Genomic DNA, 16,479 nt, shown 5'->3' on the forward strand with positions numbered 1-16,479 from the left:
ACAATAAAAACTTGATATTCTCTACTTTAGTTACTATTAAAAAAAATAATAACTTGGTTCTCAAGCATCCACCAAAGATGGCTATGGAAGGTTTTGTTTTATTGTTTTTATTATTATTTTGAACTCTTGGATTTAAACATATAATGTATTTCAGTCCTCACTGACACTCAGACATTGTTCCATTTTGGCCAGTTGAGAGCATATTAAGTTGGCTTCTTTGTTCTTTTAACATGGCTTCATCAGTCTTTGATAGCTTCCTTGCTTTCTGCTATAACAAGATGTTCTAGGCTCATCTTGTACATTGCCTGCTTTGGAACCGCAATCAGCCATTTCATTGTGGAGGCCTAATTCCTTTAAACTGAGGTATTTTGAAACCTCAATCTGGGCACTAGGTTCATTCATTATTACCAGGGTGATCATTATTTTGAAGCCCTTTTAATGGATGGAGCTAAGATACAACATAAATTCGTACAGTATTTCCTATTCAAATTCAGGACTACAGGATTTCTGCAAAACCTTATCCACCTTAGATCTTTATCTTTCCACTCATGCTGAAAATCCTACTTCTCAACAATACCAATATAATTTTTCATTTGCTTTTATCCCACATCACCCACAATGGTGACTGAATATCTATACAAAATTACCACTAATATGATTACAAACAGTTTTAAAGGTTTCTTTTTTTTGGAGTTCTTTTTGTTCTCAGTGTACATACATCTCATGAGAGTTATATGGTCAAATTACTGTTTTAATGTCACTTGGAATAAAACAGTCCCTCTCAGTGTGGTTCTACAACCAAAATCATTTTGTTTCATTTTACTTTCAAGGTTAAGTGATTTTTTAAAAATTCAATTTATTTTATAACTATAAGAGCAATTTACATGGTTCTAAATTAAATCTATAAAACAAGTACATGCAAGCAACTCTAGCTTATATCTCTGTTCCCTCTATCTTATTCCCTCCTTCCCCTGAGGGAAATAATTAACTTTTTTGTGAGTAATCCTTCTGTTTTTTTAAAATATAAGCAAGTATGTACATATATTATTTCATCTCCTTCTCAGATAAATGGTAGGATACCATACACATTTTTCTCTGCCTTGCTTTTTTTTTTTTTTTTACTTATATCTTTGTAATCATTCCCTAATAGTATATAGAGAATTCTCATTTCTTTTTGCTGTTGCAAAGGATTCATCATGTAAATGTACTACAATTTATTCAATCAGTAACCTATTAATGAGCATTTGGGTTATTTCCAGTGTTTGCTATTACAAATAGCACTAAAATAAACAGGCTTGTGTAAACGTCTTTTTATATTCTTGCCAGTACATTTTTGGGATAACATTCTTAGGAGTAATGGTAAATGAAAAACAGGTAAAAATATTTGCAGCTTTTATCTGATAGATAAATTGTGTATTCATATACTTTCAAAGGGTTATCGTATTTTGCATTCCTTTTTTTCCCACAGCTTCCCCAACAGAGTATGTTGTGAAACCTTTGGGTGTTTGCCAATCGGACAATTGAGAAATGGTGTCTCAGTGCTTTTTTTAAATGAAGTATAATTTGCATACTGTGAATTGCATAGACCATGGGTATATAGTTCAGTATATTAATAAATGCAAGTAACTAGGTAACACACACCCCATCCAAGAAACAGAATATTTCTGTCACCCAGAAGGTGCCCTCAGGCCCTTTCACAGTGAATCCCTGCACCTTCTCCCTTCCCTCCCCACCCAGCTGCTATCCTATCAATTAGTTTTGCCTCTTCCAGAACACCACATAAATGACATAACAGTATTCTTTTGTATCTGGCTTCTTTTGTTCAGTTTAGTGTTGATGAGACTAATCCATGTAGTTGCCTGTATCAGTTTCAGTTTCTTTTCACTGTTGAGCAGTACTCCACTGTGTGAAGGAGTAGTGTATTACAATACATTTATCCACGCTCCTGTTGAGAGACTTTTTGGATTGTTTCTAGTTTCTGACTATTAGGAGTAATGCTGTTATTGTAATGAGATTCTGTACAAGTTCTTTTGTGTCAGTGTAGTTTTTGTTTGTTTTGTGTTTTGTTTGTTTTTTTGTTTTTCATTTTTTTAAGGCCATGCCACATGGCATGCAGGATTTTAGTTCCCTGACCAGGGATCAAACCCCTGCCCCCTGCAGTGGAAGCACGGAATCTTAACCACTGGACTGCCAGGGAAGTTCCATGTGTCGGTGTAGTTTTAACTTGCGTCTTTCCTTATGATTGAGGTCCTGAGAACCTTTTCAAATGAGTAAGAGCCACTCACATTTCTTTTTCTATCAACTTTTTGTTCAAATCTTTGGCCCATTTTCCGGTAGGGTTGTTGGCCTTTTTCTTCTCTATTTTTAAGAAGTTCTTTAATATTAGGGATATTAACTATCTATCAGATAAAAGTTGCAAATATTTTTACCTGTTTTTCATTGTCTTTCTTTGCTTATAGTGTCTTTGCCATGCAAAAAATTTTCTTAATTTTTTAATTTTCTTGTAATCAAATTTGTCAGTCTTTTCCTTTATTGATTCTGCATGTTGAGCCATGGTTAGGAAACTTTTCTCACTCCTTGTTTATAAAAGAATCTACAAACGTTTTTATTTAGTACTTGTATGGTTTAATTCTCTGCACTGAACTCTATGCCCCATTTGGAAGTATGCAGAATAGATCCAATTTCGTCTTTTGCCATCTGGCTATGGAAGATGGGAAAATCATCCTAACATCCTTTATTTAGTAAAGTCTGTTTTCCCCCCAGTTATCTGAAATGGTATCTTTATTGTATACTAAACCTTCTATGCAATTCTCAGTGTTCTATTATGTTCCACTGGTCTGACACCAATACCAAACTGTTTTATTTATAGAGGCTTTATAGTGTTGCTTTTTATGTCTGGACCCCAACTTCACTGCTGTACTTTTTCGGGGTTTCATTCAGAAAAAAGAAAGAGTAAATGAAAAGACAAATTCTTCCCTCTTCCATTCTCTTTCCTATTTGGAAATGGGCATATAGTCTTATTTATTATGGAGCAGGAAGGTCTATAAAGACATTTCTTGAGTGCTTGTGGCATGTCAGCTTTGGCACATTGGAGAGTGCATTCCTGATACTGTTTTCTCAGCATTTGTTTCATGAGATGAGCCTGTCATTACTGGGCTCCAGGACTATGCAGCCCAGAGCTGTGACCAACAGCAGTGGTCAGTAATCTCAGGTAGTACATTTAGGATTCAAGTTGTAATCTCAAAAAACAAAACCACAACATACACATCATTGCATATATACCCACCCCTTCTTTTAGCTTAGGGCCTTTATCGCCACTGCAAAATGTTACAGCAGTTACTTATTTAGAGAGAGGATGTATTTCTAGCCTCCTAGCCACAGGCCCTGATCAGATCCTTCCTGACATCTTATATCAACACGTCCTATACTTCTAAGCACCAGAAGTGTTTAAGTTCTACTTGTTAATGCCTATTTAGAGTTGAGGTATAGCCTAATACGCTAACCATAAGAAAATTAAGTTTGCTTCTTCTAAACTTTAATATTATTAAAGGGATGTGTTAAAAAAAAAATCCCCAACTAAGCCAGCAGTAGTATTGGAATTAAGCTTTATCAACAGCTAGGTTTTGCTGTGTTAATATAGACGCTTTCTTTCTTAATATATCTTACAAATATTATTAAGTGCTAACGAGTCCTCTAAAAAAAAAAAAACCTGTTTATGTCCAATTATCTGCTTTTAATACTACTTAAAATTTAGATTAAAAGTTCCCCAAATACTTCAAAAACTACATTTAAGAGCAAAGATTTTTCTTATTTTGACTTTTTAATTATTACTTTTATCATCACTAAGCAACATACCCGTTGTTGGACAGGCCAGGGTTTTGTAATTGCAGAAAGATCACAAGCTGTCATCAGCATCGCTCTGTTAAGGGAAAAAGAAGCCCAATACTCCTGTTTACTTTTATGTGAATATAAACCCTAGTAAATAGTTACTAATAAAAAAGTTAAATTAAAACCCTCTAAACTACGAGGATGGCAGTTTATAGACTAAAGAAACAGAAATAGACTTTACCTAGAAGCAGGGCTGATACAGTGATATCACAGTGTCATTGTTTTGGTTACGCAGTGAACTACTGGAATTTGCATTCACACTGCCTCATTTATCTCCAGATTAGCAGCAGGAGGGAAATTATTAACCTTTGAGCAAAAACTTGCCTGCTATTATTATTTTTTTTACTTTGGTCTTCCAATCTCAGTGACAGTATGATGAAAACACATGATTACTAATAATTAACCATTAAAGGATAACTTCACCTGTCCTACTGATAAAAGTTCCGTGACAGCAAGAACTATGGTGGGTCATCCTAATTCACTCAACACATGTAGTGACTCCTATGTGAAAAGCCTGTGAATTATTGAACAGTATCTGCTGGAGAAAAGAGGGAAATGAAAGGATGATGCTGGTTATTCCTTTGCTCGTTAGAGAAGTTGAAAACCATACTGGAGTCTGGAGTCTGTGACAAGGCGCTCTAGAACTCAATACTATATAAAACTACTGTATGAAAATAGTTCTCTCTTTAGTGCAGTGTTTTCCCATGTCAGGTCCAAATACCTGCCATCGAATCCTTTTAATTTGTTTGAAGACACAGGCAAAAAGTCCATCAGTGTCATATAGAAGCACTCAAGGTAAAGGACTGTATCACTTGTCCCTCTAGGGAAACCCAACCTAAAAGTACATTCTCCCTAACCGTATTAGGCCACAAAGAAAATGGTTTTCTGCCTCTAATTCTATCTCTTATACCAACTCTCTCGCAAGTAATGAGTGCACCAGAGAAATCTTTAATCGTGAAGGATTTCAATAATACTTGCCAATACAAACTGCCTCCCCCAAAGAAGACTATGCACCTGTGTGAGCTTAACTACAATCTGGACTGTGAAGAGTGGAAGAGGCAACGCAAGCACTAGGTGTCCTGAGTGCTTGTCTGCCGAGAGGTCAGAAGTTAGGAGAGTGGAGCAGTGAAAACTGTGGCACAGACTTGGAATTGTGGTCAGATTCCACTTTTGTCATTGAAAAAAACTGTTCACGAATCACAGTAGCGTGTCTGTACTTTTCTAAGGCACTGTTCTAAAAACATGTTGAGACTCTTAGATGAAGCATGACTATAGAGAATAGACAGCTAGGCATTTGTATGTTTCCTTATAATTTGCATCTTTGTTTGCATGTGAAGTAATACCAATCTATTTAAAGAAATGTTGGTTATAAAACTGTAATAGAGCACTATCCTTAGTATTACTACCTCTATCTTTTCTTTATTATTGACACTTAGCTCTTTTTTATTGATCCAGTTCTTGTCATGACAAAGGCAGTGATAGCAATAGCAAGGATGGGAGGGAGGGACAGAGGAACAGGTGAGGAAAAACAGAAACCCTTAAGTTCTGACAGCACTACTCTGCTATCACGTAAGAGAAGTAAACACTTCACAGCCATGTTCTCGCTCCTACGTTCTTTAGGATGCTATTTTCCGGTCTTCAATTCCAAAGAATTGTGAGTATGAACAAGGGGGAACTCTATAGCCTGGTACTGATACACTACCGCATTTTAAAGGTCCTTCTAGGACAAAAGTGATTCATTCACTTGAATTTGCAAATGCATTTCTTTTCAAGTAAATCTTCATTTTTGTACAACACTCAAGAATTCTGACAGCCTCTGAGATCATCACATTGTAACAAATAATTGCAATAAAATTAATAAGGTAGCAAAACTTCAGCTTTAAGGATAGTAATCCTACTTACAAAAACAGTTCCTTTTGATGAGGATCTTCCAAGTTGAATTGATTTTTTCTTATAAGTTCAAAAAATTCTCCTCTCCTCCTTTAAAATAAAGAAAAATATTTCGTAGTTATGATGAGTCCCCCAAGCTCTTATCCCTTTGGTTTAGAAAGACTCATGGAGTAAAATTTTTGGGGAAAAAAATCTCTAATGGTTTTTTCTCATTAGAATCCAATATAAAAATCATCATTTAAAAATCTTAAACACCTTACCTTCTTCTCTTCTACCATATTCTTTGGTTGAAACATTAAATCCCACCTCGTTTTTAACTACGAATCACAAATAATGGAAATTTCAATTCTTGAACATGATTTTAAGAAAATGAACCAATATGAGTTAAAAGTCTGATGCCAAGAATGATTTAAGAAATTTTGCGTATGGCATAATAAGATCTATATGCTTTCAGTTTAATTTCATATACCTCATTCACATATATTATGGTATAGGGTAAAAAATGTTCATAATAATTACTCTGTCACTATAAAGTTGTGAAGTCCTTCTGAAGCAAAGAATGACCAAGTAAAGTATAAACTAATATTCATTCACTGTATAGTGAATACCTCTATGTGCTCAACATTGTTAGGTGTCTTGGGAAATTATTAGACATCAGTTCCTTTCACAGTGTTTAAAATCTAGTCAAAGACACAAACATAAGAGAAACTTACATAACAAAACTGCCTGTCTGTGACTAAGTACCAAAAATGAAAAGAGGTTTCAAAAGCGTTCAGAAGGGAGACCCATGTGGCCTGGAAAGGTCGGGAAATCTTTGTGGTTACAGGTATTTTTCAAATTCTTGGTAATTTGATAATCTTTATTCTGCAGTCATTTTGAATACACTGAAATTTATTGTATTTTCTTTTACCCTAATTAACTTTAAAGTGCTCCAAAATCCAAGGAAACAGACTCTTAGATGTAGTTACTTTCAGATGCACAGCAGTGGATATCTGGTATGTGGTTTTGTGTGTTTCTTCTGTTTGTTTTTACTTCTCAAAAGAGTGGCCAAAACCATAATGCACATCCTTGTACAGAGGGAGAGAGGCCCGTGTTCCTGGCAAGTCCCTTGAGTGTGACTGCCGGACTCCCCTCACTCCCAAACGTGCAGCAAAGACCTCGGTCTCTGTGTGGGAAATGAATGCTTGCCTAAAGGCAGCAACGTCTTTCCTTGCTTTTAGAAAGGCAGTTTAATGATGCAAACATACCTACATCCCTAATACACTCTAATGCATACTTTAATTTTTGAATCATTAACTTCATTAAAGTTCTGCATTAATATCCTTCTTTTGCCAAAATCCAATAAAAAGAAACAAAATTTACTTGTGTGGCACTCAGCTCCTTTTCCAGCCCATGTAAGCTTGGATGACAGTTTAAAGGAATTGTGAAATGGTCAGAAGTTGGGGGAGAGAAGGAAAGGAGGAAAAGCAAATGGCCTATATTAATCTTTAGGTTGGCCAACCCAGCTTGGAATGACCTTGAGAGGGTTATTTGCGCATTATTTCAGAGACAAACATCAGAAATAACTCTGTATTCTATAATTTCTATAGCATTAAGTAAGCAGAAGGAGTAGACTTTTCTGGCTTCCTTTGAGAAACTGCTCCATAGTTTGATAGCTTTGCCAGGACATTTGTCCTTATAATCTAAAAATACCCCAGTGTGGATTTTTAAAGTTTGAAACAATGCAAACACATCCAAGACCTATTTATCAACATATTTCTTAAAACTTACTTAATGTACAGTGCTAGGTCTGTGGCTAAAATAGCTTGCTTGATTATTTTCAGCGTGGTCTTATATTCTTCAATGGAGAGGCCACTGAGAATCTGATTGCCCTTTATTAAAAAAAAAGAAAACCATCATTAGCATTCCACCTGGAGAAGCTGCTGATAAGAACAAAATCTGAAAAAATAGTCACATCTCTTAAACACATGCCTAGTATTCTGCACTCAGGAAGATAGAGGACACCTGCTTACATAAAGTAAATACTGTGAAATAATGTTTCCCCTATATGCACCCACCCTCATCACCTTGTCATACAAGAAAAAACAGCTTCATGATGGTTCATGAGCCAAAGTATGCATGTTTCTCCAACTCTTCTACTCGTTAGGCTTTAGTCCAGGCCCCAAATCTAATAACTATATACCTTCTTCCTTTGGGCAGGCTAACTGCTATGATCTGAGAACAAGTAAAACTTTGAAAAATCAAAAACTGTATTAATAGAACAGGGTGAGGAAATTGTAAACGATTATTTTAAAAATAATTTCTCTATGGCTTCTGTAATAAATCCAAAAACATTTCTGGTGCAGATTTATATAATTTTAACTTCATATTGAGAACAGTGTGTATTCCTCAGGAACATGCCAATACAGTCGGGTAGAGGGTGTGAGCAATGATGTGCTTACTGGTGGTATAAAGAAAGCAAGAGTTGAAACATATATAAGGAATATTTCAAAGGTGGCTAATCCATGTGCAAGTTATCTAAAGTTTTTGCTATGTAACCATTTTTTATTTCTTGCCTGTAATTTAAAGCACAGTGACTCTCTAATCTTGAACTAAGTAAAACATACCTCGGGTAACCAGAATATACTCAAAACAACATCTGTAAATTGAGTCAGATGTGCTTCCTAAACCTCAGGGCTGAGAAAAAAAAAAGAAGCTTAGAAATAGGGTCTGGAGGTAAAGGATTTGTTCTGAAGAAAGGAAACTGCTGAGCCAGGTTCAAACATTGGTTAGAGGATAACTGATGCTGAAATTGTGGTATACGTCTAATGAATGAATCTGTGATTACAGAAGAAACATTATTTTAAAATATTAAGCCACTTTAGATTCTGGGCAAAACAAAACTATATTCTGATACTTTTATTTACTTTAAGACAAAACTATCTCAAGTGGAAAAGTAGAAATGTCTTTTGGTATTGTATTTTTATTTTCCCTTCCAAAAACAAAGGCTGTACATTCTTGTGTATTGGTGCTTACAAAGACGGAATATAGATGGGCCTTATAATGTGAGGCCAGCCATATATACAACCAGATTCCTTTTATGTTAAGTAATAATATATCACATAAGTTTTATGTTATCTAATAACAGAGAGAGCTGCGATAGGCATACTGTAAAATATGTTTTTTTTAAAAAGGTTAGCATATTTTCTTTAAAACTAAATAGGATATTAAAATGAAGTTTGAGCTGAAGGGCAAAGACAGCAAATTCCAGTGAAGGTACAGATATTGCTGCTATAACTCGACACACATGCCTGAGAAGTCTCAGTGCAGAAAAACCACACACTAAAAATAACATGGTTTGGGGGAGAAACAGTGTTGGGGCAGACCACTCAAAGCCTATGTAACTTTATAACCAGAGCACAAACCAAATCAAGAACTGGTACCTCTGGAGGTAACTTGGACAGGCCAGGCTAGCAAGTCTGGAGGCTTTCTCTGAGGACATTAAAGAAGCACAACAGCTGAGTGGAAATGGTGGTTTGTGGAGGCCCAGAGGCAGCACAGGGGGAACTGGATCGCGGAGACAGTGGGGTTGTATTAAGGGAGGTGCTGAAGGAAGAGCAACCTCCTTCCCGTGGGCCCAGAGCAGCCCAAGGTGAGGGAGGGCGCCTCAGGGCTAAGTGCCCATTTTCAATATTCCTAAAACAGAACCGAAAGGGTTGCTCATGCAGGAGCCAAGCAGAGGGCTTCTTCCTTCCTTGCTGAAGGTCAAAATTCAACTCCCATAATTCTGGCACCTTACCCAAGAGAACTTGTTCATGAAACAGTACAACTTATACATTTTACTGACATCATTCCCCTACCTCCCAATCATACATCAACTAATTCACGTTAAACAGTCCCATCTGTAGCAGTCTGTACTAGAGCATGTGCAGAATTTATAAGGAGGTGCCCAAACTGGCCACATAACTCTTATCCCTTCACCTGCACCAACAGGTGCGATTGCGTTCCCCTTCACTCAAGTAAGAGAGAGCAGCTTGAAGTCGCTGCGTATGCCTGCTGGAGTTTGCTGGGTGGGGTGGGCTCCAGTACCCTTGTGTCCACTTCCTGTCTGGAAAATCTACAAGGCAAGACACAGGCTGGCTAGATGCTCTGATGGAGCAGTGAAGGAGAGGTTGCTACCTTACAGGACGGCCTGCCTTCTCTGAGTTTTGCAGGCATGGGGTTGGTTTAAGCCCTGTCCTGTTCAAGAGGACCACAAAGAAGGCAAAAGAACCTTAGCAGAAAGCAGCTGAAAGCCAACAATCAGAGTTCCAGGAGCTGAGGAAGGAGCCATAAGGTGATAAACAGGACAGAGACGATCACTCATATTAAGGCGACGTCAGTGGAAAAGCCACACAGTTAAGGCACTCGGCCAGGATCATGGAATTACTCGTAAGAAAAGAACTTGGTTTAAACACCTACCAGGCACAAACGGGGATGCTCATCACACTACCAGCCTGTTGAAAATGTTCTTACCCCTCTTGTTTCCTATTCTCCAAGTCTGGGGGAGTAGTGAGAGACATGGGGGTTTGGGGGTGAGGAGGGAGTCAGAAGAAACAGAAGGGAGGGATGAAAGGAGCCAACCAGGGTGGGAAGAGAGAACCTGAAACTTTAAATCAAGCCCCCAGTCTGGACTACTACATAGGGCTGCACATTTTGGTTTCTAAATTGAGAACTGTATGCTATATTTTAGGACCTGAAGTAGTAACTATAGGGTAAAACTTATCAAAGAGTGATCACAAAAGTCATGGGCCGCCTGCATTTTCTGGGGCTCAGGGAAGAACTAGTGCCACTGGGCAAATGTAAAGACATGGAGGTAAAATTGCTTTAAAATTATATACCATGTGCTTGTGCTTGTTCAACGTAATCGTCTACAACTTTCACTGTTTTCTTATTATAAAGGTAATACACGCATACAATGGGTAATGTGAATAATGAACAACAAATCAAAATCAGAAAATAAAAAAAACATTAACAGTTTAACTAGACAAAGACAGCTGTTGCGAACATTTTGGCATATATCATTTTAACCTTATTTTCCTTAACATACATATGACTAGAGTAACGTATTATATGCTTTCTTACATTGATAAATATTCATTTAGCCAAATTGTTGAATAGCTTTATTCCTTAACGAAAATGTTTATTAGTGGTCAAAAGTTTCCATAAAAAGAGGAAAAGGTATTGCCTTATGAAAGAAAACCTTTGAGAGTAGTATAAACCATTTCATTTGACAAAAACAAAAACAAAAACAGAACTGAGAGCCATAAGATACCAGTTTTGTTTGTTTCTAATTTGGAATAACCAAATGGAGGTGAGTAACCAGTTTTCCCTTTTCAGGCAACATTTAGACAGTTTTGGTTTCTAGAGAAGTGAGGCTGCGAAGATCTCAAATGTTTTGGCTTTGCCCTTCTTACCCAAAAAGGAATAAAGCATGCTCAAGAATTTATGTTGCTGGGAATAAATCCAAAACTTAAAAATAAAACTGAATTTATAAAGCTCTCTGTTAAAATTCTACAACCATAAATTAGGTACTTACAGGACTATTAAGGATCATCAGGCACTGGTCAAAATGATGATGCTCCATGATTGAATGGCAGTAGAGCTGAGCAAGTGGGTGTTCACTTCTGGGTTTGTTGAAGAAAGGAAAAAAGTTTAAAAAAATTATCAATTTCCCCAGTATATCAGTTATCAATTTCTTCTTCTTATTGGTTAACTGAAAAAGAGGCTACTTCACCAAAATTAATCCAGCTAACAATTTTCTCTCCTTTTGCTAAGAAGAGTGAGGGAATCTCTGGGAAATACATATAAAGAGTCAAATTGTTTTCAAATACCAATGTTAACTGATGCCGGTTCAAAGTATGAACAATTTCATTGGTTTTAATATTTATTAAAATAATAGAAGGAATAAGGACAAAGGATTACTTTCTCTACACGTGAAAAAAATCTCTTCCATAAATTTCCATGCAAGCCTTTCTTCTGAAATAAGGCTGAAGGTCAGTGTTCCTATGTGTGCCTGTATATAAGAGTCAACTGAGATGGAATTAGCTGAGGTGTGAGTGATGAGAGGCAAGGAAATGGGGGACAGTGGGCGCACATCCCCTTCTGGAGGAAGGAAGGAGACAGCTGAGTCAGAAAAAGTTCCCCACGTGGGATCCAGGTTATTTCAATGCAGGACATCCTGGCAGTGCTCTAAAATGAACTTGGGGAAAACAGTTAAGACCATTTGGCTGAGTGAAGTGAGGGGAGGAATATTATAGTCAATTCATTATATGTAACAGTCACAAATCAAGTTCTAAAGCATGACAAGCAGAGTCCTCCACCTCCTATTTCTCATGACCCTTCACATGTGAACACAAAGCACCATTTCCACTCTTTTTTCTTTAAAAGAAAGACAAAAAGTTATAGTTCCTGAAAGTCTCTGTTTCTTGAATTAATAGGACAGGGGTTTATGAATTGTAAAGCACGATACAAGTGTTAGATGATACAATTGATTTGTTATTCCTCTGTACTAGTACATGAATCATTATTTTACTTTGCATTTAATTTGTTGAAGATAGAGAACCTACCCAAGACAAGAAATGTAACACAGGAAAAAATGAGTTGGAGTGAGAGAAGCTTAAGGGAAAACAAAAACAGTAAAATGAAAATAAAGGGAAGAGAATGGGTGATCTCATCTACTCCTAGTGTTTAACCCACCACGGATATTGCTGACTTCCAAACTGCCATGTTTTGTTGTTGTTGTAACCTTTCCCAAGTGAACTCCTGCCTTGTCTTTTTTGTTCCTTCCATATTTATTGAGTTGTACCATGGGTCAGATACTGTGCTTATCACTGGACAGTGGGAAGACAATGGATGGACTAAAATGAGCAGATTTGTAAGAAAAGATAAATTTGCTGGAACCAAGACTGGAGATGCATGGAGACTACTGGGATTTAGTTAGGAGACTAGTGGGAAACCGTTCTAGTAACCCAGGTAAGAGACAGCCTGGGTTAGAGTGGTAGAATCCCAAATAAAAAGAGCTGCTTAAGAAGTAGATTAGTTAGGAGTTGGCAATGAACCCTGATGTTGGGAGCTAGTGGGGATGTGGGAGATGAAGGGGGAAAGTATGGAGGCTAAGCCTCTGCTTTGTCATTTCTGACATAGGAAAAAAGGGAGAAGATGATTAGAGATGGGGGATGAAGGAGGGGAAGATGGACTAGTTGAGTGTTGGATCTATTAATTTTAAGGTGCCTGAGGTACAACCAAATGGGTATAACGGTCTGAACTCGGGTCTGGGCTGGAGAGAGAGATGTGGATCCCATCAACATGCTTGGAAATCCAAGCCACAGGAGTAGATGAGGTGCTCCAGGGAGACGGCCCGGGATAAAAGAGGGCCTAGCATAAACAGAACCGATGATCTCCCTCCAAATCCTGCCTGTATTCTATAGTCTCTATTTTGGCAATAGCATTTTCTCATCACTCAGACTGGATAAGCTCAAGTCAACTTCAGTACAGCTACTGCCTTCCTCATTCCCTTCACTTAGAAAAGGAAAAGCTTCTAGAGTATCTGTTATTTTCATTTATATGAGGAATCCAAGCACATCCAGTATTAGCTTAGTATCAGTTTTATTCTGCTAGGTGTTTATAAGTCTGTTACCTGTTAGACTGTATTCCTTTTGAGTTTGTTATCATTAGGGAAAACGAATCTACCAATTACTATTTACTGAGAGCCTATACCATGTCCAGCACTGTGCTAAGTAGTTTACATTTAATTTTTACAACAGTCCTCTGTAGGACGCTTCAGCTCCCCACATCAGAATCTTCGGTCCCACCTCTTCCTGCAGCCACTGATGTAGTGTCCAGCTTCACGCCTGCTCTAACAAACTGCACGAGGAGCCCGTCAGAAGGCGCCTGCCCTGGCCTGCCGAGAATACCTCTCACTTCTGCCCACAGGAGGGCTCTCTGCACTCACACTCGCTCAGCCTGGAGCGTGTGGAGTTAAGGCCTCTGGAGGTCCCCTGTGACCAGTGGGGTATGGCAGTCTGTGGAGCTGCCCCTCCCCCTGCAGTCTCTGTCCTTTTGCGAACGGTTCTGGGTTTCATGTCGTAAGACTTCTCAAAAGCGCCTGGTGGGACTGAGCACCAGCTGCCTGCATGGGTGGACAGCTGGATACCTCGTCCTTCTCCTGGCTTTCCCTTTCTTCTCTGTTTCCCACTCTCAGGCCTGCATTCCTGCTCCCTGGGATTGCAGGCGCTAATAAGCTACATGCACGCCAGCTTTTGTCTCAGGCTGTGCCTCCTGGGTGACCCAGGCTGAGACCTCTAAAACTGGCATTTTAGCATTTGTTTTTTAGATGACCAAAGGTTCAGAGAGATTATCTAACTTGTTCAAGGTCAACAGAAAAGGCAGAGCCGGGATTCACATGCATCCTTTTCACTGCATCCACTGGCTTGTGACCCACAGCACTGCACACAGTATCCACTCACCAACCCAGTTAGAAGCTGGACTAGAAATGCGATTAGGTGGATATAACACAGACATGTTTAAAACTTCGAACACACATTACATTTTTAGACAGTGCAGAAAGGACGGTTTCACATTAGAGAAAATTCTTGGCTTGTGAGATAGGTGAATGCAAATTATGTGTTTGCCTTTACTTACATTCTAAAACTATGGATTTATGAATCAATGAAAGGGTGACAAATTCCCCAAATTTCCCATTTACAAAGATATTCATGGAAACCAATGCATTCTATATCCTGCTACTTTTTACTCTTTCGAACACAAGGCTTCGTTGCCTCTCTATTTGAGGGTGTGTCACAAGGACCCATTAAACCACTCCTGCTGCTGGGTTATTCCCACACGTCAGTGAGCAGTCATGGGCTAGCACGCCCTCCCTGCATCTCCTCTTGTCCTGCAGTTGTTGGTCCATCTCTGAGAGTGGCATAGGATGCCAATGCAGAAATCAAACCAATGTCTCAGAAGTACAGAGCCTTAGAAATCAATAGCAAATGAAAGTTCTGTGAGAAAAACACAGCCACCCCAGCACAGTACTCCTTTTCACTGATTCTAACAACTGTCCTTAATCTGGCTTCTCATCCATGTATATTGCTCTGGGCTCAAATCTCTTAGCTACTCTTTGTGACCCATGTCAACCCATTTAATTTTTTTTTTTTTTGGTAATGTATTTATTTATTTTCAAATTTGGCATTAAAAATTTTTTTTATTATTATTATTTGGCTGCATTGGGTCTCTGTTGCTGCACACGGGCTTTTCTCTAGTTGCAGTGAGCAGGGGGCTACCCTTTGTTGCTTCTCATTGCAGTGGCTTCTCGTTGCAGAGCACGGGCTCTAGGTGCATGGACTTCAGTAGTTGCAGCATGTGGGCTCAGTAGTTGCGGCTTAGTTGCTCCACGGCACATGGGATCTTCCTGAACCAGGGATCGAACCCGTGTCCCCTGCATTGGCAGGCTGATTCCCGACCACTGCGCCACCAGGGAAGTCCCAACCCATTTAATTCTTAACTTCACAATTTCTATCCACATCATCACTATTGCCTTCTATGAGTCAGGGGTTATTTTATGTTCCTATTCTCTGTGATCACAGATATTCAAGTTGATGATTCATTTGACCTTGTGATCCCAGTTCTTGGCCCTCCTTGACTCTGCTGATTGTCCTTTTTTCACATCAACAATAGACAATCCCTTCTTTGTTCCACAGCTCCTAGCTGCTACTCCCTGTCCCTCCCTGGGGAAAAAAAAGCAAGATCTTGAACTCCTATCTGTCCTTAACAGTATCCCCCTGTGAAAATAGCTAAAACGTGTTGAGCATGTAGTCTGTGCCAGGTACTGTTCCAAGCACTTTACATCTACTTATACTCCTTAATCCTTATAAGGAACCCTGTGAGACAGGCACTGTCATTATTCTACTATACAGAGAAGGAAACATAGAGAGGGAGTTTAAATGACTTGCCCAAGGTCACCAGGTGAGAGGAGTCAGGGTTCGAATTTGCACCATAACCATCACAGCTCCTGCGTGGTCGTCTAAGGACCAAATGAGCTCATGTACATAAGTGCTAGAAGGAGTTCCAAATGCCATGGGATAAGAGCTATATTAAGTGTTAGCTTCTATTATTATTACTATTATTACTAGCGACTAGCTGAACTTGCACTTTATTCATATTCAGATCTCTAGTCTCTCAAGCCCTCCGACCTCACCAAGGATGATCTCACTGCTAAAACAGACTCTCCTCAGTGTGAACTTCACAGACTGTGATTCCTGTGCTGTCTTTACTGCTCTTTTAATTAAGCCTCTAGGAGCCTGCTGACCCTGTTACCACCGTGCCTATTCATGACCTTAGCTCACTCCCATTCCTCTGTCACAGAGCAGAGAGGACCATGGTACAGGGCAAGTTCTTCCAAGACAACTATACATGATCTGATTGTCGTTACCAGGAAATTTTTTATTGATTTTGCTGAATCTCTAATCTTGAAAAAAACATTCATTTGGTCATTGTACCTCTTCTAACCACCATACTATGTGTTACTTTCTCCTCATTTGCCAAAACTCCTTTCCCGTCCATCCTCCTGCCCAAAGGACACACACATGCATACACACTTCTCAGTTCTTCATGGTTATCAGTGACACCATCATTGTTAACTTCTTGGACCCGGAGTCATGATTTTCCCCCTTCCTTCCTGCA

The 16,479-nt window shown here is 38.7% G+C and overlaps 1 protein-coding gene across 4 annotated transcripts in view; it reads right to left on the reverse strand.

The window, feature by feature from the left end:
- The window catches only part of PDE5A (phosphodiesterase 5A), a 140,812-nt gene that overhangs the window by 9,548 nt on the left and 114,785 nt on the right, over positions 1 to 16,479 (reverse strand). For all 4 annotated transcript variants that reach the window (XM_060105484.1, XM_060105455.1, XM_060105475.1 and 1 more), the window contains exons 15-18: positions 11,336 to 11,423; positions 7,549 to 7,649; positions 5,791 to 5,868; positions 3,856 to 3,919 (exon numbers count right to left, since the gene is read on the reverse strand). In XM_060105484.1, coding sequence (XP_059961467.1) covers positions 3,856 to 3,919; positions 5,791 to 5,868; positions 7,549 to 7,649; positions 11,336 to 11,423 — 331 coding nt within the window. The remainder of the gene's footprint in view (positions 1 to 3,855; positions 3,920 to 5,790; positions 5,869 to 7,548; positions 7,650 to 11,335; positions 11,424 to 16,479) is intronic.

The sequence above is a fragment of the Mesoplodon densirostris genome, chromosome 1 (assembly GCF_025265405.1).
Source record: "Mesoplodon densirostris isolate mMesDen1 chromosome 1, mMesDen1 primary haplotype, whole genome shotgun sequence".
Classification (NCBI taxonomy): Eukaryota; Metazoa; Chordata; class Mammalia; order Artiodactyla; family Ziphiidae; genus Mesoplodon; species Mesoplodon densirostris.